Here is a 27,298-nt window from a genome sequence, read left to right on the forward strand (position 1 = left end):
AGGAGATTATATTTTTCATCCTAGCCTCCTGTGGAAAAGCTCTGCTTTTTCTGAGGTGGAGCCACTGTTTTCATACACCAGTCAAATTTGCCTAACTGTGCTGCTGGTAGCGAGCTTGGACTTCAGCCCCATTTTCATTCCTTACCTAACAGACAACCTCATTCATGGAAGTCCACTGAACCTTGCTGGTGAGAGGAGGGTTATTTCAGTGCTGGGAGGGCTGCCACATCGTTTGCTTTGCTGTGTGATAGTATTACAGTTACTGTTGTTTCCTTCCTTTGAAAGTTTCTTTTGCCAAACCAGGTGAAAAGCCAGGACAGTTATTATTCTGTGCATGTGTTTATTTAGGCTGCCAAGTTAGCAGACATGGGAGACTTTTTGCAGAAAGGGGTGGGATTTGTCACGTACAGACAGATGGCTTCATTATAGATGGTGTAATTTCTGTGCAAGGTGTGGGGACCTTTCTGTGAAAGGTGTGGGGTCCCCAAGGCTCCAGGCAAGCAGGCCTGGACTTCGGTAACCCCTTTCAAAGGAAATAGGAAGCTGTGGACAATTAGGAGAGGGAGTTCTGTACAACTAGATACACTGCTGTAATGAGTGGGTAGTGGAGCTGCTTCTGTTATCTTTAGCTGAGAAACAAGATTTTTATTGTTACTAGAGTTGAGTCTGAATAACAGCTTCTGGCCTATCATTCAAGAAAGGGAGCTCTTATACTTGATCCAGAAATCTTGTAATAGGTGCTCACAGGTTTTCAACATATTTAGCTTCCAGCTTGAACTTTATCCAGTTCCTTTCTCAGTGGGGTTCTCTTCCAAAAAGAAAAGAAATACTGCCCCCTGTGCCCTTCTCACGTTATATTCTTTTGGTTGTTCTGGCATGCAAAGTTTAAGTCAAAGAGCATATTTTGGGCTGTAGGGCTCTCCTTGCTCTCCTCTTTCTCTCGTGCATTAATTCTTGTCATCTTGATTTCCTTGCTTTAAAAGCTTGCTCCTGGAAAACACGGAGAAGAACTAGGACAGGCAAAGTCAGCAGTAGTCTGATGTTTGGGGCAGCAGCGTGCATGTTTCTGCTGATCCTTTTGCCTGTGCCAGAGCCTCGGAAAGCTTGTACAAGACTTAAAGACTTAGACCAACCGTCTGAGCCCCTTGCATTTGAAATGCTTTACTCCATGCTTCTGTGAGGGCTCTCTCTCCTGGGATATGCACTGTGTGTTTTGGAGCTGGGCTTCCCATCCTGGTGACGTGTTGAACCGTTAGCATCTTCAGCAATCTGTCCTCAGTAAACGGGCAAACAGAATGAAGATTGCTTGCAGTGGGGTTTTAAATACACAGCAGGAGAAGGAGACAGACGGGGGGAAAGGAGATAATTAAAACATATACCTCTTCCGAAATACTTTCAAGGAAAGTCAATGCTATAGGTTGGAAACAAAATCTAGAACTAAAATTTAAGATAAAGGCAGAAGCCCAAAAGGGTTAAGGTAATGTAAATGGTGTGGACTTCTCGGTGTCAGAAGTGATCTGGTTGGGACACATTCTGAATCATCTTCAAATGAATATAATTGGCATGAAATAATACCATGTCATGGCAAAGTTAGCCATTGCAGTTGAAAAACCTATGCTTGCTGAGAAGCAGAAAGCAGTGTCCAGGAAGCCTCCGTGATGACAGATTTTCGCCTGCTGGTAGGCTGAAGGATGAGATCCCCTACTTGTCAGTGTCCTTGGGCAAAGCCATTTGAGCGGTCTAAGGCCCAATTAAATACAGCATCTGCCAAATCACTGGGTGGTAGTAGGGAAAGATCTTTTGGGAGGCATGCTAAAATAAGTAGCACTGCTGGAGAAATATGTGATGAAGGCAACACAAAGGAAATTATATACTACAGACAACATCAGGAGAGCCTGTTGAGACACAAAGTAAAGGATTTGAGCTCCATAGTATGTGTGGTGTTAGGACTGGATGAGGCCACATATCTAATTTTAAGAGCAGGTGCTCCTTTCCCCTCCCCGTTTTTGTAGGACCAGTCCTCTCAACCCATCCGAATAGTGCTGTGTTCCCAGCATCAGCAGCATTTTTGACCGCAGGAGCAGTGAAACTAATGAAGGCCAATATCCCAAGGGCATGCAACTTGAGGATGAGTGCCCTTTCTCTGATCCTTAATAAGGCTGCAGCCTTTTCCTCCTTGGGGCATTATTAATAACTCTCCCCTGTTTGGGAACTTCTTTTTACAGATTATGTAATATCTGAGGCTTGCTTGCTTCTGTCAAATTTCAATAAAATTGGTGAATGGGTGCAAAAGTTATTGAAGCAAGGACAGATAACATGCACATAAACACAGACAACGAATATAATTACATAAGCCTCATTTCCTAAGCAAACCAAGCTAAAAAAGATTTAATTACTGTAACTTGGCCTAGAGACACATGAAGCAAAACCTGCTGAGGTTTTGATTTTCTGACTGGAGTTTTTTTTTTTTTTTTTAAACAGTTGCCAGTATGATTTGCACAGGGCCTGGAATAGCTGTGAAATGGCAGCCATGAACTTTTCAGGAGAACAGTGTTCAGACTGTTGCTGGGATATGAGTAGTAACAAGAGTGCAGAACAATGGGGAACTTGGGAAGAAACTGAAATTTGACCTCTCCCAAAAATTCCAGAAGAGGAATTTTCACTGATAGCATCTTGCACAAAGTCTCAGTGTTTTATGATTTTTTTTCCTCCTAAATATAAACACACAAAACCTATGTTTTTTAAAAGGGTTCTCCATGAGCTGGATATACAGATAATATTTTCTTTCAGAAAATGGGCACACATTTTGGAAGAACAAAGGATTCTGACAGAACCTGTCAACTGCTTTGTGAAACTGGTATTACTGCCATTTTCACTGCTGCAGGAAAGGCAGTTCCGCTGTGAATCAGCCAAGGGCCAGCAAGCACCTTTGTCTGGGACAAGGGCTGTCAGGCTCCCAAGGCTGCAGCTTGGAGCACCCTTGTAGCCATGACATTTGGGGGTTTTTGAGTTGTGGCAGCTGCCTGATGCCCTGGAAAGACTTGGGGGAGCCGTAGCCTCTGGAGGAGTCAGAGCTATTGGAGGCAGCCGTGTTGTGTGCTGATGCACAATACTGCTGCTTTAAAGCTTTAGCAGAAAATGAAGCAGCACAAAACTAGGTACAGTTGGTATGTAGACTTATTTCGGGTGGTACCTTGTTCTGAAACAACGTACTGAAGAACTTGATTTTAAGACTTCTCAGACTAAGACTAAGACTAACTACAGACAAAGGTACCTGTGAACCTAAGAGCTGAGGAATACTGCCCCACAAGGAAAACTGAAATGCATGAGAGAAGTACAGCTGATATCTTTGTTTTAACAGGTAAAAATATTAGTGAGTTGCCTTCTTCAGCCTTACCTCCACAACAGCTCTTCAATTTTAGAGTAATAACTGATCATCTGAGGAGATTTAGATCATGGTTAGTGTCTGGGACCAGAAATTGAGAAAGAAACTACCAGGAGACTCAGAATTTACACTATTGTGTACTGTAAGATACTGAGATTGACAGTTACTGTGGGGATCTGGGGAGAACAGTAAAAGAGCATGGCTCCTCAGAAGCTTTAGAAAGAATGTTTGAGCTGAGCCAAAGTAAAGCTAACCAAAATAACAGTTTCATGTGCTTGAAATAACATACCTGGACAAGCGATTAAGGCATTGAGATGCACAGATACATCACAGAAAGATTGCTGTGATCAATACACCTCAAAAGGTGAGAAAAGGACATGAAGAATACTTGGACTGGTGTACTACACAGGAGCATCAGCTAATTTCCTTTAGCAGTATCCTGAGAGCAAATGAGGTACAAATACTAGAATTGGGGGGGGTGGGGGCGGGGAAGGAAGGCATTAACTGGAGAAGTAACAGCCCTGAAATGCTTGGAAAGTAAATGACAAACTAAGGCATCGATAAATGCATCCAGAGAAGAGGAAGGCCAAATTTAGTGAATGTAAAATTAATGTATTTACCAATTCATCATAACACTGTCACTGATGTTTAAATGAAAATAGTGCAGTGCTCTCACTAATTTAATTGAGTGTGACTATAAATATGTCAGACTCAACAAAGTGTCCTGTTCATCTGAAACTTCATTTTGTCAGATAATTTCTGATAAGCTGTTATTAAGAACAGGGAGATTACATCTTAGCCATGACCTTTCAGGAACTGTTCTTTTTGTAAGCATGAGACACAAAAAAGTATGTTAACATTTATCTTTGGTTGCCTAGTCTTGCATGCTGTGCCAATAAGGTGCAAACAAGTCCTAGGGAGCTAAAATTGAAAACTAGCAAAATATTTAAAAAAAATACAAATCTCTTTGTTGCTTTACTTTACAGAGCTATAAAAACTTATTTTTTGTGAATTTTAGTGTGTGTGCAAATGACTATAAATGTGTGTAAGTGACAATAAATCTACAGACAGAGTGATAATAACTACATGAATAAGCAGATACCACTGATGTCTTTGTAAATAGCTGATAGACTGAAAAAAAACCTGACTGGAAGAACCTAGTTGTAAATAACTAATTTTCATTTTCCAATGTCAGTTCACATGTTAAGTTACACTGTGATGCAAAAGAAAGAAATGAGTCTTTCGAAAACAAATATTTGTATGAGCTTGTTTTTTTCAACAGCAACAACACTGTTTCACGAATCTTTTAAAAGCTAACCCTGCTTAATCTCAGGCTTAATGAAATTTTCTGTTTAGCTTTGAGTTTATGCTGCAAATTATTGTTTTATTCTATGAAATGGCAGTATTCAGGAAAGACACTGTGTTTTCCGTTTTGAGTGTTGTGTTGTTTTACCTTTTATTATCCATTTGTGATGCATTCTGAGGAGACCTATAAAAAAGTCATCATAATCTTGTATGGAAATCTTTAATTCATAACATGCTTCCATTAATGCTGTGTTGACTGAGCATAGTACATTTCTGATGGATTCTGTAAACCCACAGGCTTTGATGGTGTAGCTCCTGTGAAGCCTGAAATGGGTTTCACGGCAATTCAGAAAAAGCATTGTTGATACCTACATTTTCATTTTCATGGGTCTGAAAATGTACAGTTCAGGCTAGTCGCAAACCCTATGGCCTATGTAAGCTGAATATATAACTACAATGACTTTTGTAATTGAAATCGGATAGAAAATTTCTGTACATGGGATAATGTGGATAGGTTGTAGTGTATAGAAATACACTACAAGAAGTGTAAGCCTAAGAAGTTGGGCACTGATAAATGGATGGATGCTAATACTTCTGTGGATGCCATTACTATCTCATTGTAACAGCTACCTTCAAGTTGTGAATATATTTTTTTATCTATGTTTACTCAATTATCATCATTATTTTGTATGAGAATACAGTCTTCTTGCTTGTTTTTAGAAATGCAGGCTGTTCCTTCCCAGTTCTGTTTGTATACTTCATACAAGACATAGCTTATTTACTTAAATTTACATGTTGATAATAGTAAACTTCTAATCATAATATTGTATTATTTTACTGCTAATGGTTATCCCTCTTTTAGTTGTGCTCATACTTAACATACATACTAATTATTGAGTAGCAGTTGGAAGATAAGGATTAAGCATGTTTAGCATAATCTTTAAATACTGTCACATCCGTGAGAGAAACACAAAATGAGTTCTCAATGTTAAAAAAATCTTCATATCAAGTGTTGAAATAAAAAGCTTAGATAGATTACTTGTCAATAAAAGGAAGAAACCTGTAAGTCAATTATGTTCTCTCCATTCCTCCCCGTCTGCATGGACTAAAAAACTTTACAGGTGTATTTTCTTTCTTTTCCTGGGCTATTTATGGCTGTGTTGTTTACTTTACTAGAGCTCTGAGTCTCCATCAGAATCTGTCCTTGTCCATTATATGTTGTCAGATGAGCCAAAACACATTTTCTCGGCACTTTGTGTAACAAAGCAGTGGATGAAGTAAACAATGTTCTCTTCTCATCAGCATAGTCTTAAGGAAATCTTAGTAGTCCTATATGGAGGATACAGTTAATTATTGCCATTAAATGGGTAAAGGCAAGATTATTTTATTAGTGCAGCTGAAGTTGATAGTGAGCACTTATGGGCTATTTTTAATTCGCTTCACATATATTTGTGTTAAAAAACTTTGATGGAATTTACTCCATTTAATTGACACAGCTATTCTGCCCCTAAATTTGAGGTGGCCTACATAGTCAATAGAAAAAAAAAAGTATTTTTAAAGTCCTCTAGAGAATGGTATTCCATTCCCACTGGGGTGTTTGAACTCAGTTGGCCAGCATCTTTTGGTGGCACTACTGTCCATCCTAGTCATAAGGAGTTTAAGCACTTGCTTTAGAAGGGCTATGTCACTAAGCATCTTCAATATAAGTGCAGTTTAAATGAATGGAAGAGGAAGGCTGCATCCTGGCTATAAAGAATGTCAGCAGATCAAAGAATTGCAGATTTGACAGATATTCCTTTAATAAACTGAGAGGTTTATGTTCCTGTTTGGCTATTTTATAGCTTTGTTTTGTAAATTGTCCAAAGCAATCGCTGCTAGGTTTGGTTTTAAATTCTGATGCCAGGAGCTTTGACTTGCTCTGGTTTATCCAAATATTGTTCATCTGCTCTATTGCTGTGCTGTTGGCTTCCTCCTTTTGATAAGGCTGAATTAAGAGTCATCTTCTATACAGAAAATTGCCAGTGATTGCCATCACCTACAACTGTCTGAGATCCTACTTGAGTATGCAGCCACTCAGGCTTTGCATATCTCAGCAAAAATCCTGGGAAGCACCTCAAAATTTGCCCTCAGCACATCCAGCACAAAATTCATGTTTAAATAGACATGAGAAAGTCTTGCATGCAGCTTAATATTCTTCGATAGTCAGTTACAAACTGTAAAGAGAAGTGATTCTTCCTTTCTCACTTGAGTTTACGCAGTCAGCCAAAGACAAAATTTTAGCTGCTAAAATATTCACTTTGCACTGTTTGTTTTCTATTACAGAACTCAGTGTACATAGTCAGCAGGATAATAATGAGGCTGATGTCTCGGCAGCTCTTGAATTCTCAGCATCATTCAGTCATTGTTGTAGGCCACATGAAGTCCATGTAAAAGAAGGGAGAAGAGACGAGACTGCCAGCTGGTCAAATCTCACCCCAAATCCTCTGGAAAAACAGCAAGTGCTCAGGTGAAGCCTCTCAGGTCTATGCAGAGCTGGCCATGGTATATGAGATCTAGGGCAGGGCAAAGCCAGCAGCACAGGATCCCAGCAGACTGAAAGGCCATCTCTTTGCCATACATTTCTGAAAATTTCCTCTTACTTAGAATCACCATCTGCAGTTTCACAGCCAGTAGAAATATGAGACTTGGTCTACATTACCAAAAATTATCTAAACCACATTATGAATAAAGTCTTGGACTATTCTTTGTCTGTAATGACACAGAAATGTGAAGCATCACAAGATCATTATGAAATAGCTATGGTAGCAATGAAAAATCAGTACAAGGAGCTGGAAAATGAAATTGTGTCTCTTACTGGCATCTTTGTTTATAAGCAGAAAACTTCTAAATATGTGGAAAATAGAATGAGTATGTATTCCAGAATCATTTGGATCAGGAGAGAACTTGAGCTAGGAAAACTGATTTCAGGACTTCCATTTTTCTCTGCCAGGCATTGCTATTGCAGAAAACCAAGGGTAAAATCTTCATGTTTTTCCCTACATAACAGAACAGGAGGTAGGGGTGAAGTATGCATTCTGTAAAAAGCATGAACAAGACTGCATATGGCTAGGCAAGGTTTCCATGTATGTCCTCACTACACTGATCTGTGCAAGAACTCTCCTTAAGAGAAGGTCCAATTTATGTCCAGTAAACTGCGAGCAAGATGAGCCCATTAACCATTAATGGTGTTAGGAATGGGGGTTCAATATTCCTAAATCAAAGGAATCTGAACATTTATCAGGTGTTCTAATTACCAGTGGAAAAATTTGTCAGATAATCTGCTGGCCAGAGCAATGCAAGCAGATAGGCAAAAGCAATTGCTGCACATGAGGCTTCTGAAAATTGCCTTTCCAATAAAACTCTTAGCAAAGAGTAAAAGTAAGTATATAAATAACAATGCATAGCAAAACATTAAGACAGGCTATGAAACTGGGGTTTTGTTTTGGTTTTTATTTGTGGGGTGGTTTTTTTTTTTTTTCAGAAGAGGTGAAGGCATTTGCAGAACAATAGAAAAGTGTAATTATAAGGACAATATATGATAAAACCAACCATTTTCCAAAAACAAATCATTCTTGGTACCAGTTACAAATGTGTCAAGGGGGAAATTGTTTGGTGAGTGTAAGGACAGAGTACAAAGGTATGATGACACAACAGAATTGCCTTAGTGCCTTAATGTAATTTCAAGCTGTTCCACCTATCCTTTAGGATCTGATACTTGGAACAGGGATTTTTTGCTACTAGGACTGTGTGTGACAAAATCATAGCACCCCTGTATGAGAAGTATCTGTTAAGATTTTGAAAGAAAACTATGATTTTTTTCAGAAAGTGAGTACATGGAAAAGCCACATCTCAAGACACCTTCAAGGCAAAACTTCTGCCTCTCATTTCAGTCCAATCCTGTTCATTCTTCTTTGCCTTCCTTCTTTCCATTCTCATTTTCACCTTTCTATTCTCTTCTCTGTTTTCTCTGACCCAATATTACAATTGGTCTCTGAGTTGCAAAAAATGAGGAAAATTATTACCTCCTACAAGAGCTGGTTTACAGAAAATCCTTCTTCTGGGACTTGCTTCTCTGACTGCAATACTTCTCTTTTCCTCCTTTTTATTTTGAAGGCCCAAAAGATGTATTGATGCCACAAGTTCCTCCCAAAAGCTAAGCTACCATACAATGTATCAGTAAATTGTATCAGCATTCTAGCACTTCTCTCAAAAAAAATGAATTAGGTCAGGATAAAAGAATAATTAAGCACTACTGTTCATGACGGTGACTGGATCCTCTAGTTCCTAGCCAAAGTGATATCACAATCATATTAAAGCACATTTTTAGGTAGAAAAACTTTGTTCTCTTCAGTGGAAGACGTATCCTTTAACTTCAGGGCAGTATTAGATCCATTCTTCTGCAGTCACCGTTACGTTGTTTGATTTTTTTGCATGAGGTAATGTACTGTTAATAAGGTGTCAATTCCTGATGCAACCAAACAGGGCAAAGAATAACATTTGTAATTGCTGTAGTTATCACCTAAATGCAATTATCTACAACTGCTGAAATAAATCACTTCAGGGTTTAAAGCCATCTTCACAGCATTTACATTTATCTTTTTTTTTTATTATAGCTGCCTTTTAAAAGCTCTTTTTTTTTTTTTTTTTTTTTTTTTTAAATCTGTGAGTAAGAAAGAAGCTCGTCACCTTCATTTGCGGACAGAGAGAACTCAATATGCATTCAATTACAAGCATGAGTATTGTGTTCCATAGGTCTTAAGTAAACAATCAAAGGTCTCCATTCTCTTTCCCTACTTCTGCTTCAGCCTAGCCTGATGGGTTCCTCCTGAAAAGACATAATGAATTTTCTATATTGGCTAATTTTTATTTTGTTTTGGTTTAAACTAGTTGAACTGAAACTTTGCTCTGTCTGCCATCTAATTGTGTTTAATAAATGCATACAATCATGAAATCTAAGGTAGTATCATTTTTAATAGGGAAACTTCCAGGATTCTCCTAATTAAAAGCACACATGCCTTCTGAGAACAAACACTGGGCAGATACAGCAATAGATCACTGAGAAACCTCCTGGTCTGAAATGTTGAGGAGTTTGGATTAAAAATGCAGTTTGCTTGCCAACAAAGAAGAATTTACAAAGACTGCTAACAAGAAAAAGAGCCCAGGCAGCTTCTGTGGAAGTATCTCACCTGTCATCCACAACACGGTACCAGAGAAAGGTGCATTTCTAGACTTCATTATCCTCTTCTGGCTGGGGCTGTGCTGACAGGGGTCTCCATCTGACTGAGGTGGTGGTGACAGACCTCTCCCAAAGAAGAGTTTAGTGGTAGCATTTGAGGAAGCAAAGCATGTCTGAAAGCAGCTGGCTGTAAGGTGTAAAGAGCTGCTCATCGCCTGCCTCTAATTGCATCAGAGCATTTTCCCTCTCCTGACCACCTTTATCGGCAGCAGTTGAATCTACCACACTCCTTCCATGCCCCTGGTGTAAATTCTGACCACTAGCTGATGGCGACAACTTGTCTTTCAGATCGTGCTTTCTCCTGACATGTATATCTAACATCTCCTGTCATGTGTATCTAACACCCCTGGAAAATCAGAACCTTCCCAAAATCCAGCTATGTCTTTCAGACATATACGCTTGTCAAAAGTCTCAGCCCCCTGGAAGATACTTAACTGAACTGATCCTTTCTTGCCTGGTTCCCCCACATTTTCAGCTTTGCTGCTGCTTTCATTCACTCTTCATTGCATGCTCTGAGCACACAAATTTTTCCAAGGCTAAGGAGGAGAGATGAACTTCCTTGTTGCATTATTGCTTTTGCTACAAGCTGGGTCTGCCTGTGTTATGTGTGAACACAAAGTGTGGGGAACCAGCAGTAAAATAAACTGATTTCACAGAGGGTGAAAAATATGTCTGAAGAGATGAAAGAGGTTGGGTTTTTTCCATGCCTCTGTCTTTCCATGTCTTGGATACATTTCTAAGGAAAGTTTTTTAGACAGAAACTGGTTCTTCAAGTGGTCTGTGTCCTTTTTGACATGACCCCTTCCTGCTATCTTCTTTCCATCTCTACTCACTTCCTAAAATAGACTCATTATGAAAGTGAAACAAAGAAATCAAACATTGATCTAAGATACCCAGGCCAACTGCATTAGAGAAATCAAGGTTAGAGGCAGTGTGCACTAACAGGCATGGATACTTCAATGGTTGTATTATGGAAGTTGCTGATTTTCCATCAGTGTGGACTCCTGTAGCAGAAGTGCTTCACAGCCACTTGACACCAATTCTCATGGCTATCTTGTGATTGCATATGCCTTTCACAGCCTGGAGATGTTTCTGGCCTTGGCCAGCAGTTTGGTGGAGGCTTCTGCACAAATCACTCAGTCTCCCTAGAAACTGAAGCAGTATGAACGTGAAGAATGAAGCTTAAATATTTTTAACCTGTCAGTTATAAATTTTATGGTGATGGTGTGAGAAGATGTGGTAACATGAGTTCAATTATTCCAATAACAAAAGGGAAATAAAACAAAATCTGGAGAATCACACAGGTTGTCACGACAATTTGTCTTTCTCTTATAATAGGTTCACCTCCAAAACAGCAAAAAGTGCATTGATTGTTTATCCATGTTTGCATTACTGAAGTTAAAATCAGTGGTACATTTTGAAAATGTGTATGTTTAAGCCTATGAGTAAAGCAACAAAGGTACCAGTCATTTGTGTTAACTGGAAAAGCCATTAAGTATGTTTGGTGAAAGTGAACAGGAGGTATTATATGGATATTTTCTACTGGGCTTTTAAAGAAATACCTTCAACCAAATTTGTTCTGGACTTAATTTTACAAATGCACATAGTACTAATCTTACAAAAAGCCAAAAGGTCAAGGTGCTCTCTAAAAGTCTTTGACAGGGTAGTATATAAAGCTCAAAACCTGCAGAAGATGCAAATAGCTACAGCACAGCCTACAGAATAACTACCAAGCCAAAAATTAGGAGGATTTAAAGGCAATCAAGTAAATTCATGGAAGGGAAAATGAAGTTGTTGACATAGACTTTGGTTGAGAAGCTCCTGAGTTGCGGGTTGCCAGAACTTGGATAGCTGTAACACAGAACACACACACACACGGTTGTCTTCTTCCCATGCCATCCCCCTCGCCATCTTACCAAACCTGCGGGAAAGCCTCCAGGACCTCCTGGAGCCTTGCCCTGCTGCAGTATGGATATTCCTACATAACCTAAAGCAACCTGAGAGAGTAAATACACTTGGTAGCAATTTGTTCAGCGTGGATGGCTTGAAGCCACAAGGTCAAGAATTTAAGGTAATTTGCTGCCATCTTTCATGCCAGGGAAGTGAAAGAAAACAGACATTTCTATAGATAATACAGTCTACAGTTGTGCTGTTCTTGCGGGCTGAACAGCAGAGGTTGCATTTTGTGGAAGTACTGAAGTCTCCAATTCTGATATTTTCTAAAATTAAGCATTTAGAGGGCTAGAAGCAATTAGGCTGTATATAAGAAATATTAGATATCACTGAAAGAAGAACCATCATGAATAGTCCATTCTGTAAGTTAAATGAATCCTAGGAGTGATATACTGTCCAAGTAGATGTGCCATTATTCCATAAGAAGTATTATATCTTTTAAATGAATTGAAAAGTGAAGTCACCTGGCACTGGAGCAGAACATAATAGCAGTTATTTTACAAGTTGAAACAACTCCCATTGAATCACTAGTACTTATCTCCTTTGATGCAAGTAACCCAACCGTTTTAAGAGCAGATGTCAGCAACTGTAGATTAAGGGGGACTACTATTCAGAGGGCACGATGGTCTCCCTGAAGTCAGTTGCTTACTATTTAATGGCAATGAATAATACCGAAAGTAGTTATTCTGAAATGGAATGTCTCTCTTCTTAGTTAAAAATATAGGAAAAATCCTGAAGGATGAGTCTCATGAACTTGTTCCTGACTACATGCTTTTTTTTAGTAAAATTTGGAAAAAAAGATGTAAAAAGTTAATTTTGGATCAATTTAAAACAATGTACTAAAAAAAATAAAATCATTGTTACTTCCAGGACATTTGAAACATTTTTACTTGCAATGATTATGGTGAAATTTACCTGAGAAAAGGGGCCCCATCTACTGCCTGCTACAAAACCTGCAAATCAGTACTTGGGGCCACAAATTCTGCCATGGGAGCAGGTGCAACAGAGCGAGGGTTTCCTTTCCTCCACATTAGGAGGCAGGATTAGGATCCAGACCACATGGCAGCCCACCTCGTGGCCCTGATGGTGCTTTATGGGGAAGAGGTGGCTCTGCCACCACCACCACCTGCTGTGAGGGCACAGCAGCCACAGCATGGCGGGGAGGCCTTCTGATGCTTCTTCCCTCCTCACCAGCAGGGAAAAGATATCAGAGTCTCCACTGATGAAGCCCATTTGAGAAGGCTCCTGAGGTAAAACAGGAGCCAGGCTCGAAGAAGACTTCAGAGGATGCAGGGCCTAAGGTTTGGAGGCCCTGCAAAGCTTGTCTTCTTTCACTGTACCTCTGCACCCTCTGACATAATCTGCCAGACACAAAAAGTCAACCTTCAGGTCAATCTTGCAGACTGGCACAGCAGAATTGGCAGTGAAATCTGCTTGGCAGCGAGAGTTCTCATGGAGAATGGCAGGGCTTGTGTTTGTTACTCAGGTGGGTCCTTCACCGGTTATTTCTTTATTTACATTGATGGGAAACATACGGCTGTGGCATTTTGAATTAACACATAACACATTAAGTCATTTTCTACAGATTAGAACTGGTGGGACTGGTGGGTGCGGTGTTAGTGAGAGGGATCAATGAGGCCATGCACACCCTACAGCAGTGCCCCAGCAGGGTGGGACCTTAAACAAGATGAAGATGATACTCGTAGGAGGAAAATATCAAGGAAATAGCATCACGGTGAGAGAAGTTGATTTGCAAAGCAAATATAAAAATTTATCAGTATCCAATGGGAAAAAATTACTGATGAGACGGTTAAAGTAACTGGCTATTGTTATTGTTAGGCTTTTCATTTGCCTTGTAATCTACATCTACTATACTAATTATTAGATGAATAAGAATTTGTTGTATTATGCACTAGAGAACAATCTAGTTTTAACTAGCATGGGCGTGCTGTTGTTTTCTAGATGGTCTATTATTATGATTTGGGCTGGTTGAAGATTTGTTGTTGCACGTCTGTTGGAAAATGCCATTCTCTAACAAAAAGGAAATTAATTATTGGCATAAGGATTAGTTATGACTACTGAGTGCTAAATTGATAAAGGAAGACTTTCAGAAGCTATTTCAACTGTAGAGATCAGGTGATGTCTCATTAAATACCACAGCCTTTAGAAGTAATATGATGGCATAATCACTTTAAAAATCTCATACTAATTAAAATTTTGCTTTTTGCACTGTATTGAGCTCATCTCATAAGTACAGTAGCACACGCTACATTAGAACTCTTGCCACTTTTACAGTCGTTTACATCTTACATTGACACCCCCTGCCCTTTTTTTTAATTGTGCTGGTTTGCAGAACTTCTTCAGAGCATATGTAAAGCAGTATACTTATGTGTCTGGACCTCAAATTAGTACATTCAACTGCATCTCTGAAGAGATCTGCTTCTGATAGAACAAAACAGATTTTTTTCTCTATTGGAAAAAAACAACAATTGTGAAAAATAGTTTTGCCGATATTATGACACCATTTTTGTGTGCCATACTCTTAAGCTGAATTATACCACCAAACTCACTGAGAAAGCATCAGATGAGAAATTTTGGTATTCTCAGATAGCTGTAAATCAGTGAATAAATATTGGTTTACAATACCTTTTTATTTATAAAATGCAATATATTTTTTATTATTTTTTATTTACTTATTTATTTTAATTTCTAGATGGCTACCCTAAAGAGGAAATGATTTACAGGTGGAGGAAAAACTCAGTGGAGGCTGCTGACCAGAAATCTTGGAGACTCTATCAATTTGACTTTATGGGTCTCAGAAATACTTCAGAAATTGTGAAAACGTCTGCAGGTAAGAATGATACAAATGGTAGTGCTTGTTTTGGAAAACAAATTATTTCAAAATATTTGTTTCAAGTTTGCTTTCATTTGAGTGCAGTTTGATTTCAATGTGTACCAATGTTCATATTAAAACCTCTGATGTGCAGACTCCAAAACTATTGAGTCTCTCTAGATTTTTGGTAACTTCTTCTCTATTCTTTTAGTAATTTCACAAACCAAGGAATAAATGCTAACTTGACATGGCTGTTTGTTATATAATTGAAGTTACTATATGATTCTCATTCCTCAGCTAAGTTTATTAAGCCATTCTTGCATTGAGATATATGTTTTCACCATAAATTAAGGAGAAAGATTTTGAGCACAGTGGTAGGGTTAGTGAAATTAAGACACTTTCAATAGTAGTTAATCATTCAGACACAGGTTTAGTATTTTTCTTAATATTTCAAAGGCACTCTTTATTTCTCAGTTGATAAATGCCTTTGCTAGGGACCTTAACAATTGATTGTAATTAAAATCTAATGATGCCTATTTTATTTCTTCAGGAATCTTGCTGTTTCTTATAATAACAGCAACACAGGAGAAATAGATGTATAAATAGAATACATTATTTGAACTGGATAAATTCTCATAAAATTCAAACAATGTCTAAACTTCATACACAACTCTGCAGTTAGCTCTGTGATTACCATTTGGTAAGTCTTCTCCCAGCAGCAGAAGGAACCTGCTAGAAGCAACCTTCTGCTTAACTGGTGGTGAATTTCTGAAAAATCCAATTAGATTTTTTTCTTTTCAAAATGTAAGCAGAGCTATGTTATTCTTTTGGAAACACTGTGAATAGTAGTAATAATAAAAAATTATTACTCTGTGGAACTACTGCTGTTGGGTCATGGCTCACCCACTAACATCAACAATGTATTCTCAGGACTGGATAGAGATTTTTGTAACAAATCATCACTAAAGCTTTAGTGAATATTTTGGGCTGGTAGTTTAGCAGAACAAAATGTTGCAACCAGCGCACACATAAAAGTTCTATTCTGTTATGACAAATCCTTGTAGTCTGTAAGTTTCTCAGGAATGCAAATTTCCCATAAGTTGATCCAGGAGTTGGTGGATAACAGTCAAGTACAAAATACCAAATCATTAAAGTATCTGTGTATGCAGTCATGGAGCTCATTGGAAGGGATGGCAGGAATAGGGGAAAAAGCCCTGCTCTTTCTGCTTTGCTCACATCTGGAGTGATGCCATCCTGAGTTTGCATCAAGAACTGCTAAATACGTGAGAAGAATTACCAAGTCAGCCATACTAATATGTTGACAGTGTCTTGATAAACATATCTATTAAACTCTTCCTTTGCACAGGACAATCCATTTTTATAGATGTCTTATTCAAGTAAGTGAATGCTTAATGTGGAGCAAGGGAAAATATGTTTCCTATGCTCTTTTTAGTATATGCACAGTTCTTATTAAGAAGAGTGAGCTGACATGATGTTTTTCCTATTATTGCTATTTCTGCTTCTGCCCATGCTTATGAGTGCAAAACCCAGTAGCAGTGTTAAACTGAACCTACTGGAGCCATCACATGATATTTCTGTTCTCCTAAAGGCAGAAAGTTGTTGGCAAACTAGAGTTTATTCAAACACTAAAAAAAACCCCAAACAACCCTATCAGGAGGTTGTGGAAACTAACTTGGAAGAAACAATGTGAAATGTATGAGTCAGATTGTCATCTGGTGTTATTAGGTAGAAAAATGAGTTGTGCATCTCAGCAGATGTCTGAGAAGGGGTTCTCAGTCAACAAATATATGAAAGATGTGAAAAATAAACCCCTGAGTTTGCACATGGACCTGAATTTGCATAGAATAGACTCTCTGGCTGTTTTTACATTACAGTTTAACATTAAGTTTCAAGGCCAGATTTACTGAATGTGGACAGTATTTACTGTCAGGAGCAAACCCAGGGCCAGGACTTGGGAAAAGTAACAGGCACATTGGAATACCTTGACTGTGCCCCATGCTATAGAGTAAGGATTCCCAAAATGGAGGGAGGGGGGCAAGACACAACCCACCTGAGACTTTGCAATCTCTCAGAGACAAAATTTAAGGTAATTCCGAGACTACCTGCTGTAGGTGTCTAAGTATATGTGAACAAGTAGAATAAGAAGGCATCTGTGCTGTGGTACATGCCTATTTACTGAAGAAAAGTAGCCCTATCCAGAAAGTTTGAGAATTAGGGAGCCCCCAAAGCTGTTGTTTCCTACCTCATGGACAATCTCGGATGAATGGAGGTGGCAGCTGCTGCCTACAGGTATCCCATTTCCATTACAGCCATGCCACGGGGGCCACAGGTGGTCAAAAAAGAGATGCCAGGTTCTGTCATGGAAGATCTGTGTCGTAGTTACACTAAAGCTGCCCGGAGAGGGAGGCTGCGCTGAGGCTGCCCATAGGACGCTACGGGTACAGGACCCCCCTCGACTTCAGGCTGCTCCCCAGGGAGTCCAGTCCCCACCGACTAGCCTCTGGGTCTGTGCGGGGCCCCTCTGAGCCATGCGGGAGCCCAAAAAGTCCCCACCAGCCGCTATCCCTTTGCAGACTCGGGACAGAAAGGAAGAGCGGTGTTGTTCGGAGTGCTGTACAGGGAATCTTTCAGAGTCGTGAGATGGGGTTAGGGAGAGGGAAGCGGGCAGGATACCAATGGCAGCCAGTATCCAATGGCACGGAAATATACCAACGGCAGGGAAATTATGGAAACTACTACTACACAGGGCATTTAAAAGCAGACTAGGCAAAGTATGAGAAAATGTACTGCAGGGAGCAGCCCTCCACTAGCAGGAGATAGATTCAAAACCCTGTCTTTTTTTTGCTTCTCACTTACACCTTTCTGCTGGTTTATGACACTATTACTTCTCACTAAATTGTGTGTTCATCTATAACATGAGAACTGCCGCAGCATTACCTGCCCATGTCTGGTTCAGGGATGCCTTTTTTAGCTGATTTTCAGCAGTGTTCTGGCTATAATGAAGAGAGGTCACACTGACCACATGGCAGCATGCTGCTCTTCTTCCAGCATTTGCATAAGTCCTTTCTTGGTAGTCATTTTCACCACAAAATTACTAGATTTAGTACTCAGCAGAATTCTGCTATTTGATATTCCAATCTTTCCAAACCTTTTCAGACATCTAAATAACCTTTATGTTAATCTAGGACAGTTTTAGAGGTACACAAGTAGGAAGCCAGCTGTCACAAAGAGAGTATTTCTGAATTCTAAGCAAGATGAGAAATGTCATCTCTTGCCTTGAACCAGCAGTGGCTTAAAGCATTGCCACAGTGGTGTGCTTTACTCCTGCAAGAAGACTACCCTTTTTACAATAATCTTGCAGCCAAAGTTTTCATTGCCATCTGGAAGAGGTGTTCAGCTTTTTCTTGAGGATTTTTTTGAATTTCACGCTAAGATACAAACACAACCAGATAAATATCTACTGCGTATGGTGCTTACATGGAATACACAGCAGAAATCACTGTGCTGGTGCTGTGCTCATGAACCTTTATCTTACACCCTAAGTAAGCTCTCACCATCAGGTGATATCAAACTAATCCACAAGTACTGAAGAATTGCCCTGTTGCCATCTGGCAAGATACTCAGATACTATATCAGGAGTATACTCTTGCTACAATGTCAAATAAGGCTGTCAGATAATTCAAGTAGAGGGAATACTAAGTCACCTGGCACTGAGAAGTGAAAAAAAGGAGCTGCATGTAAGGAGAAAATGCTCAAATTTTAAAACTGCAAATCAGCCAACAGAAGGGTGACCAGGAAAACAGGAGTGGGAGAACTTCATCCTTAAAAGCACTCTGTGTGTGTTTCCAAGTCCTAGACTTTCCAAGTACCCTTGAGGGGGGGGAAATAAAAAAGAAAGAAAAAAACCCAAAACAGAATCATGAAGGAATCCACGAGTAAAGCTCATGGAGTGAGCTGTAGTGTTGCTTGCACTTTTCTGCTGACATATCCCCCAGGAAAGATCTATTCCTTCTTTTTTTAACCACTCAATTTTTTTACACTGCTAGATAAACACAAAGACCTTGTAGCTACTGAATCAAATTTTCATTTACTTGAAAACTTCTTTGCATCATACAAGTCCTATTTGTGTTTTTCCTCAGATGCCTTTAGCCTGAGAGATTTTTGCAGTCCAAAGGAGCCTTTGCATAAGTAAGTTCAAGATAATTAATCAGAAATAGAAAACTCCATAAAAGTGCCCTATTAAGAAACTTTAATAGCTGATCATTGCAAATGAAATATACAGAACCAGACAGAAAGTACCATTTCATACATTCTGAATAACCCCCAAGCATCAATATCCAAATGCAATAAATAGCCATAACTACTGCCATAAAAAGGTACACCTTTGCATACGTACAGTGGGTGGGTGACGATTAGTGGAGTCTGCCTGTCATACAACTTCTAAATTGTGCTTTATATTTTGTAATTGCTGTTTCATCAAGTACCTCAGCTTACATGATGCTCTCAGCCCTATATCACAGGGCTGCAAAGCAAGGTTATTATCTGTTGTCATAGATTCAGATAAAGCTCCTTGGGACGATACTAATAATAACACAAGTGCATACTCTGTTGCAGGGGACTCAGTAAATGGCAAGTAAAAAAATACATAGAACAAAAATAAGAAAGCTTGTCTTTTAAGAAGATGCAAAGACCTACATAAATAGCTATTGGCAGAAGAAGGGAGGAATAGACATGTTTTTATAGTGAGCCCAAATTTCACTGCGGAGGGCATCATGAAGTCAAGGGATGGATCAGGCGGAGACATGCATTAGCCAATGCTCCTTTACTTTGTCAGAAGACCAACACACTCCCAGAGATTTATCCAAAGAAAAAGACACTCATGTGCCTAGCTCTTCTACTAGGTGAGCAAAGAAGACCTTGCTTGAGAAACCATTTCAAAATTGGCACTTCTTCTTCCTTTTTGCTGTTAAATGCTCCCGGATCACTTAGCTGTAGGCACAGAGGGCCCACGACGAGTACCCCCAGAAGAGGACCCAAACTGTCCAGTGGCAGTCCGGGGTTCAGCCAGCAGTCTAGCCATCACCCCACAGGTCTGCGTTGTTGGGGCAGGACCACCACCCAGCCCAGACATTGGGTTGGCAAAGCAAGGCCAGGGTCGGCAGCAGGCAGCTAAGCTCCTCAGCCTGGGGAAGGGGTTGCAAGGAGGGTGGCAGAGAAGGATGGTCACAGGCTGATCAGGGCAGCTGGAGCCTGTTGGCACACTCAGGGCCCTGACAATGAGTAGCAAAAAACGCATGAGATGCCATAGTTCCTGAATGTGGTTGTGTCTGTGCATATTTGTTTTTAATGATCTGATTCAGTCACACCGTCTCCTGTACCAGCTAACTGATCTGAAAACATTTATTTAATGAATGTTCATGAAACTTTTGGTTTTTAAAGTTTTAACATCTGTGTGCTTTTCCCAGGACAAATGTGAATTTGGGGTTTTTTTCCTCAAATAAGAAATTGAGTGGGATCCAGCACACGCTACCTCAGTTGGCTGTGCTACACAGACCGTCTTTAATCAGATGGCATCCTGAAGCAGACAAGTGGAGACTCAGATAAATGCATGGCATGGTTTGAAAACAGTGCCTATTTTTACCTACCTGGCATTGCAGGAGCTTTGCGTGTTTCAGTCAGGGTATCACATAATCTCAGTTGCTTTAATTGTTAGACTGTGGTTTACAGCCCTCTGCAGACATCTAGTCTGGGTTCCCATGATTCCAGACAGTGTCCTCTCCTCTTCAAATACTGTCTCCTCCTTCCCTTATCCCATTTGCCTGGCTCCTAATGTGGATGCAGAAGGGGAGAAGAGAATTTGCCCTTTTTTATTTTTTTTAAACCTGGCACGAGTGGAGTGGCAGCTGGATTCTATCATCTCAGAACCTGCTTTCCCCTGATGCCAGACAATATCTTCTGTATGTCTGGCATTTGTGTGTGGAAAAAGTCTGCCTGACAATCCCCAAAGAGGTAGAACAGAAATTGGTTTTGGTGGGAGAATTCTCCATTGCTCTGCTCTCCGGCTGTTCAGTTCCTGCACACCTCCACCCCGTTCTCATCGTTGCTGGATCTTCCTTTGTATCAGGTAGATGCAATTATCCTCATAGCTGTCCTCGGGTTCTTGAAATTTGTGGTCCGAATTTTAGACGTTGCAAACGTACAAGCTGTGCTTGCATTTGCTCCCAAGGTTCATTAAATCAGGTTTGGGCTTTCAAAAATCTCTTTCTGTCATTTAGAAGGAAATCCTAAGAAGTTAGGAATCAAGCTAAAATCCAGTGTGGCTAAAATCCTGAGTTGAGTCTTGAAGCTGAGTATAAGTTTATTTTTGTAGGTGGTAGACAGAACCATACAGGGACAGTTGATGTCTGAGGTGCCACCTTTCAGCAGAATCTGCTGTCCCCATCACACTCCTTTCTGCTTTCTCACCTTACCTACACAAACACACACATAAAACTTCTCAGAGTCCTTGTGCATCTTTTGCCCCCAAGGGCCCTCATCCCCAGCATTGCCAAACTAGCAGGTGCCAGGAATGCACCCTTCAAAGCCCTTCTTGCCCAACCCTCCAGCTCCAATGCTGAAAATCCCTCTGCTTGCTGCCTTCACGCAGGCAGACATGCACGCTGTACTAGCACTTGCAACTTAGTTTTCACTCATCTTTTCTTTCTTATCTGCGGCTTTCTCCATAACTTTGTCCTTAATGAAATCCAGCAGACCCGGTGCAAGCACATAAAATCCGATTTAGGAGTTCAAATAGGTTGAAAACACTACTTAGTACTTGAAAATAATGCCTAGTGCTGACCCACGGATCTGACCCATGGCATATACAACGAATTCACTCTTTTACTTTTTCCCTGTTCGTTTTTCATAGTTCATTGTGAAATATGACTCCAGTAGCACCTTTAAATCCAGAATGATTATACAGCTTAAAAATTACTTTGTGTGCAGCACTAAATACACATCCTGGATTTGAATTGGCTATCATTCTTTGGATCCTTTCAGAGGAACAGAATAATACTGAAAGTCCTTGCTGCTGCAATCATCTCTGCAATGAGGGAATATTGTAGGACTTCTTTTCTGACAGTAAACACCAATTTATGTAAAAACAGAAAACTAGCCTGATTATAAGAAGATTTAGCAATAATCTTTTTGTTGACAGAGTTTTTATCTCTGATACTGTATTTGCAATAAAATAAATCCCATTTTAGCAGAGATAATCAACAGTGGCTGTATTGACTTTTAAAAGATATTCACGTGTCAAATGATCATTGATCTGAATGAATATTTTGAATAAGGCATAGTTTTTCTAAGAGAAATTTCAATTTTTATTTTTAACAGCAATTCATCTTGCACTGATATTGTAAACTTCATATAACAGATTCTGATAATTTTGTCATTAGCCGCTCAGGTTAGAAATGGAATAATTAAATAGCTGATTACTAATAATACTTCTATTATTTTATTAAAGTGTTTTTCTATGTTGTTTATGAGTTTGACTGACGCTTATGGGAATCAAAACTTTTATATGGCCCTGCAAATCCAGCACTTGCCCGTTTTGTTACAAAAATGATTCACAAAGCTTATAGTAAGACAGCTTCTGAAGAGTGATTTATAACTTGATCTACAGCCTACTGAAGTTAATGGACCTTTTCCCTGATGCTGGCCTGGGATCAGATCCTGAAATGTAGAAACCTGAAACTGGCTATTTACTGTGAGTAACTCTTCAGTCACTAGAAATGAAAGAAAGCCCAGCTTAATAATATACCAGTGGGCTAAGTATAACATGCTCTAAAAACACCTTTCTTCTTCTGTTTACGAATAGTACAAAAGATGATTAGAACAAGAGGAGCGGAAAGGATATTATCCCTCCCCATATTTTTTACGGTCGGCAGAACTGCATATATAACTGGTTTCATTCTTATGCTTTGCCTTGTGGAGACAAATGCTTAGTGTCCTTTGTATAGGCCCTTACTGCTGGAAATGGTGAGAGAAATTAGAAATAAAGTAAATTTAATTTGTGGTAAAAGCAAAAGTAAAGAAACAATAGACAGTGGAAGACTCAGAAGTAGGTCTTTGCCTGCATTTTTTTCTTAAGGGAATATTCCAGTAGGGAGTGATTTTTCTTTAAAAAAAACCCTAGTTGTCCTTATTAAAGGACCTCAGGCTGTCCTTTTTTAAGATTTTCATATTGTAAGGAAAAAACCACACAGTCTCTTTCTGTTAGGTTTTTCTTCAGCTGGGGTTTTTATCTGATAGTTCCCTATTTTGGAAGTTTTGTATGTGTCTAACTTCAAGAGGTTCTTGAATTAACGTCCTCATTCAGTCATCCATTGGCAATGTTGTATTTGTCGCTCCTCTTTGTACATGGAGTCCTGATCTCTTGCTCTCTTCTGCTGGAACGACATCATTTCCCATCCCAGGATAATTCACCAGGACAGGAGGATAACAGGGTTGACTCTGTTCTCCAGTAGCCATAACCTGGAGCTTGGGGTTGTTGACCTGAGCTCTCCTCTGACCTTGAAAGAATGACTGAATATTAAATAGCAATACCAAGAACTAGGTGAATCCATCTCAGAATTTAGCATGAAGGCTACCCAAATTGCTGACTTGAGAGGTAGGGGCTTTGATCTGGCATGTGCAGGTGCTTTCACCAGTGGGCCACAAGGTAAAAAGCAGAAGGCTGGTATTGCTAGGAAAAAGATTATGGTTCCTAACTTCAGAAGAGCAGAGCTGTGAATTCTTCACAGCAGCAAAGGCCTTCCTAGCAGCCACTTCTTATCAGCACTTTTTCCTGCCCAGCTTAGATGACACTGTGGTAAGCTGCTGGCTTTCGTGGATTCATTCTGAGATGCTCAGAATCCCCACTTGCTGCAGAGAGCCACAGCAAAATTGGGTCTGTGAGGACGATTGTGTGACCAGGCACTGCCAAGTGAGAAGCTGCACTCACTTTTAGTGAGTACAAACCTTGGTCTGCTGGGCTACATTTATAAAGGCAGCAACATGCTGTCTGTGGTGGCATGAGCAGTAGGGAGAAAGGGAAGTATTTTCATAGAAAAGACACCACGACTGCAGTCAGAAAGGCTTTAAAAGTGTCTTTAATACACAAAATACAAAGCGGAATTGGATTGTTAAGTTATATTTACTTCTAAAAAGGTACACTGAATATTTTGACTCAAATTGCAAAACATATATTGAGATTTTTCTGGCCTGCAATGCAGATTGATAATACAATTTCTGGTATTAATAACACCATAATGGGGGTAGAAAGACATATTACATAAGAACTGTGAGCCTCTCTGCATTTATACAGCCAAGAACAACTTTCTAGACTTGCTATTTCAGCACCTCTGGCTTTTATTCCTACTCCTCTGTCATTATACCACTGTATTAGTGATTTATGGTTAGCTCAATCAAAAGTTTTATATTAATGCAAACCGTGAAGGTTTGGCTTTTGGCCAGGATTGCTACAATGTTATCTAAAAGTCTTTCACGAGCAGCAATTGTACTTAATTTAAAACTCACAGTATTGCACAGGATATTTTATATTTTATTCACTGCTGAATCTACAATCTTAATGAGAATTTTAATATACAGAATGGGGTGACTATTCGCATGTCACAGAAAGGTGTTAAGAGTCTTTTTAGATTTTAATTTGCCATACCTTACAAAAATTGCAGCACAGACTAGTTACGTGCTAGCAAGATCCCTCTAAAATTAGCCTTTACTCTTTCATGTTGGGGTCATGTTTCCAGATTTCTTCCATGTGGTCATGGAAGCTCTTTGCCTCTAGGACCCTTTTCTGCAGCTAATATTCACAACTTTCAGCTCTTGTTCATAATAACAACTCCATTTCAGTCAACATCTTCTGCTTCCTAGTTACACTGGCAAGAACCAAAATCTCTTCGATGATTAGTTGCCTGATGCTGGATTTATCCACCGCTTACTGAAGCCAATACGCATCTTTACCATTACCTGCCAGAGTCTGGCAAATATGAGCTATGCTGTCAGATAGCTAACAAAATGGTACAGTACAAGAATAAGCATTTAGCAAATTTCCAAACCTTCCAACAAATGCAACCAAAGCAATGATCTGAGATAACATGAAAGGACATTCCTGACATGTAAGGAAGCCTGCCATGACCAGGGCGACCACAGCATCCCACAGAGAACCAGAGCTGAACCCTTGGCACTTGAGTGTGGCAGCCTGGCAGTGACAGAAATCTGGGCTGCCTTCAGTCATGATGCATTGCGGTATTTACAAAAGAACTTGGGCAGAAGACACCAAACAGGCTATCACTCATTACACCAGAGAAAGTTAATCATAGTCAACTTGAGACAAACTGAAGGTGTGCACCAGAGTTTCATTGCTTTATAGAAGTAAAATATATAATCCCAAGAGTACAGGAAGGTGGCATTAGGACAAGGATCTTAAACATTCAAGTGACTTGTACTAAGTTCTGCCAATGTCCTCGTGCTTCTGAACAGATGAATCCTCTTGAATACATTGCCTTCTTGAATGAGCCTTACAAGTGAGTCAGTTTAGTCTTTTAGACCTTGTTATATAAAACAGTGGTAGAACTGTAATACTAGACAATATGCTTATATAGGATAATTCTGCCTGATAGTGGGGCATTTTCTTGTCAGCCTCTCTTTCAAAACTTTTCACTCTTTCTCAGAATTTACCATCTTGTATTTATCCTCAGTGGAGAGGAAAATTAAAATTTTCATTCTGACGTGACCCATAAAGACTGGCATTTGGAAGACTACATTTAGCTACATTGAAGACTTAGGTTTCTCCCCAATGCAAGGGTTTCACAATACCATCTACATTATGTTTCTTTAACAGAAACAATCCACAGCTACTCCTGTTCTAGTTGTTTTAAGTATCTGCAACTGCAGTAAGTTCCCTCTAGCTTGTACAAATCTTTCAGGTTTGTCTTGGACCTGGGAACACTCCCCCTCCTGCACCCCTTCTCCCCCCACCCCCAAACAAAACAATGTACAGTATTGTACCAAAGGAGAACAGCTTATTTTTAGATAAGTATAAAGTAAAGATTTTCAACTGAGAAGTACAGAACCACCACCCACATTCTAATTAAAGTCAGTATCAAAGGTAATTGCAGACCTCCTACAAGTAGGAGCAGTTAGAATGAAAAAAACACCTGAAGAGTTTTCTGCTCCTCATGTCCACAGCTTCAGGCACATCTTTTGCGTACTATAAACAGTGTGCCAAATTATTCTTTCAGTACTATTGGTTCAAAACAGAAATTTTCTTGCAATAATGAAGTAGGAGAATCATAGAAGAATTATAAAGCAGCTTGAAGAGAAAAAAGAATACACATTTTATACCTTGCTCACTAGATGCAGGTTGCTATGAAGCACATAAACATGTTAAAAGTGTATTGAAGTTCCCATACATCTTCCTACTGTAGCTCGACACTTGTCAAAATAATGCAAATCTTTAGGCAAAGCTGAAGCCAAACGTGCAGATCATAGTTTTAATCTGTGTCTTGGTCCACTTTGGTTTCAATTTCTCTCCATCTAGTCAATTTTTTTATAAGGATACGTCCCAGAAAAGAAATACCATTAAACATATGTCTATTAATATAAAACATTGATTAAAATGTCTGTTGTAGTAATACCAATTTACATACTCCCATTCCAAACTCTCTATTTTATCCTTATTCTTCCATTCTTCCACTGCGAGAGAGCATGTCTGTCTGTTTTTCTAAATGCTTCCTTTGAAAAAAGGAAAACTTGGTAAATGTTGCCTGTGTTAACACAATAGATAAAGACAGAAGCACATTCAAATGTGAAGAAAACCTTGTTGCAGCTTATTCTTATTTGTATGAATAGAGAGATTAATTTCTAAGGACGCATCCTGAGCAGTAAGTCTGAAAAAAAGTGAATCCTTGAACAGGTTTCTACTGTGCCTGCAAGGATCCCCTCAGCAAGCTCTGAACTTCAGGTCACCCCTAGCTTACACACCTGGAATCAAATTGTTTTTTCTTAACTCAAGCTGCCTCCAGGCTGCATCTGCTCCTGGGACAGGCATCATCAGAAGCCTTCAAGGACCAAACCTGGGCTATCTTTTCTGCTTGAAGTCACCAGAAACTTTGAAGCAGGAAAGCTGCATCGTGTGGTAGGACCATCCCCTTTGCAATGAAGTGCATCCTTGAAGAGTGCTCTCAATACTGCGCTGATGAAAGCTCTCTCCATCACCCTCAGGGAACACTAGCAAGGGTGCAGAACTAAGCTTTGGCTTTCCCTAGCAGCAAATAAAGTAGCTGGAAGCTGTTTTGGTCTTGACATTCTACACTGGGACTTACAGGTATAGAAAGTTTGGTTTTAGCCTTGTCATCTGAGACAACAGAAGCCCCTTTACCTCAGCTGTAACCTCACAACTCATTTCAGGCCAAGGCCTGTTGCAAATGGTGCTTAATCCCATCCTCTAACATCATGTGTTTAAAAATAAGATCCATGGTGAGAT

General features: G+C 39.6%; 1 protein-coding gene across 1 annotated transcript in view; it reads left to right on the forward strand.

The window, feature by feature from the left end:
* GABRG3 (gamma-aminobutyric acid type A receptor subunit gamma3) overlaps nt 1-27,298 on the forward strand; it is a 331,516-nt gene that overhangs the window by 268,665 nt on the left and 35,553 nt on the right. Inside the window, exon 7 of the mRNA XM_049834265.1 lies at nt 14,632-14,769. Coding sequence (XP_049690222.1) covers nt 14,632-14,769 — 138 coding nt within the window. The remainder of the gene's footprint in view (nt 1-14,631; nt 14,770-27,298) is intronic.

Source organism: Accipiter gentilis, chromosome 31, assembly GCF_929443795.1.
Source record: "Accipiter gentilis chromosome 31, bAccGen1.1, whole genome shotgun sequence".
In the NCBI taxonomy this organism is placed as follows: Eukaryota; Metazoa; Chordata; class Aves; order Accipitriformes; family Accipitridae; genus Astur; species Astur gentilis.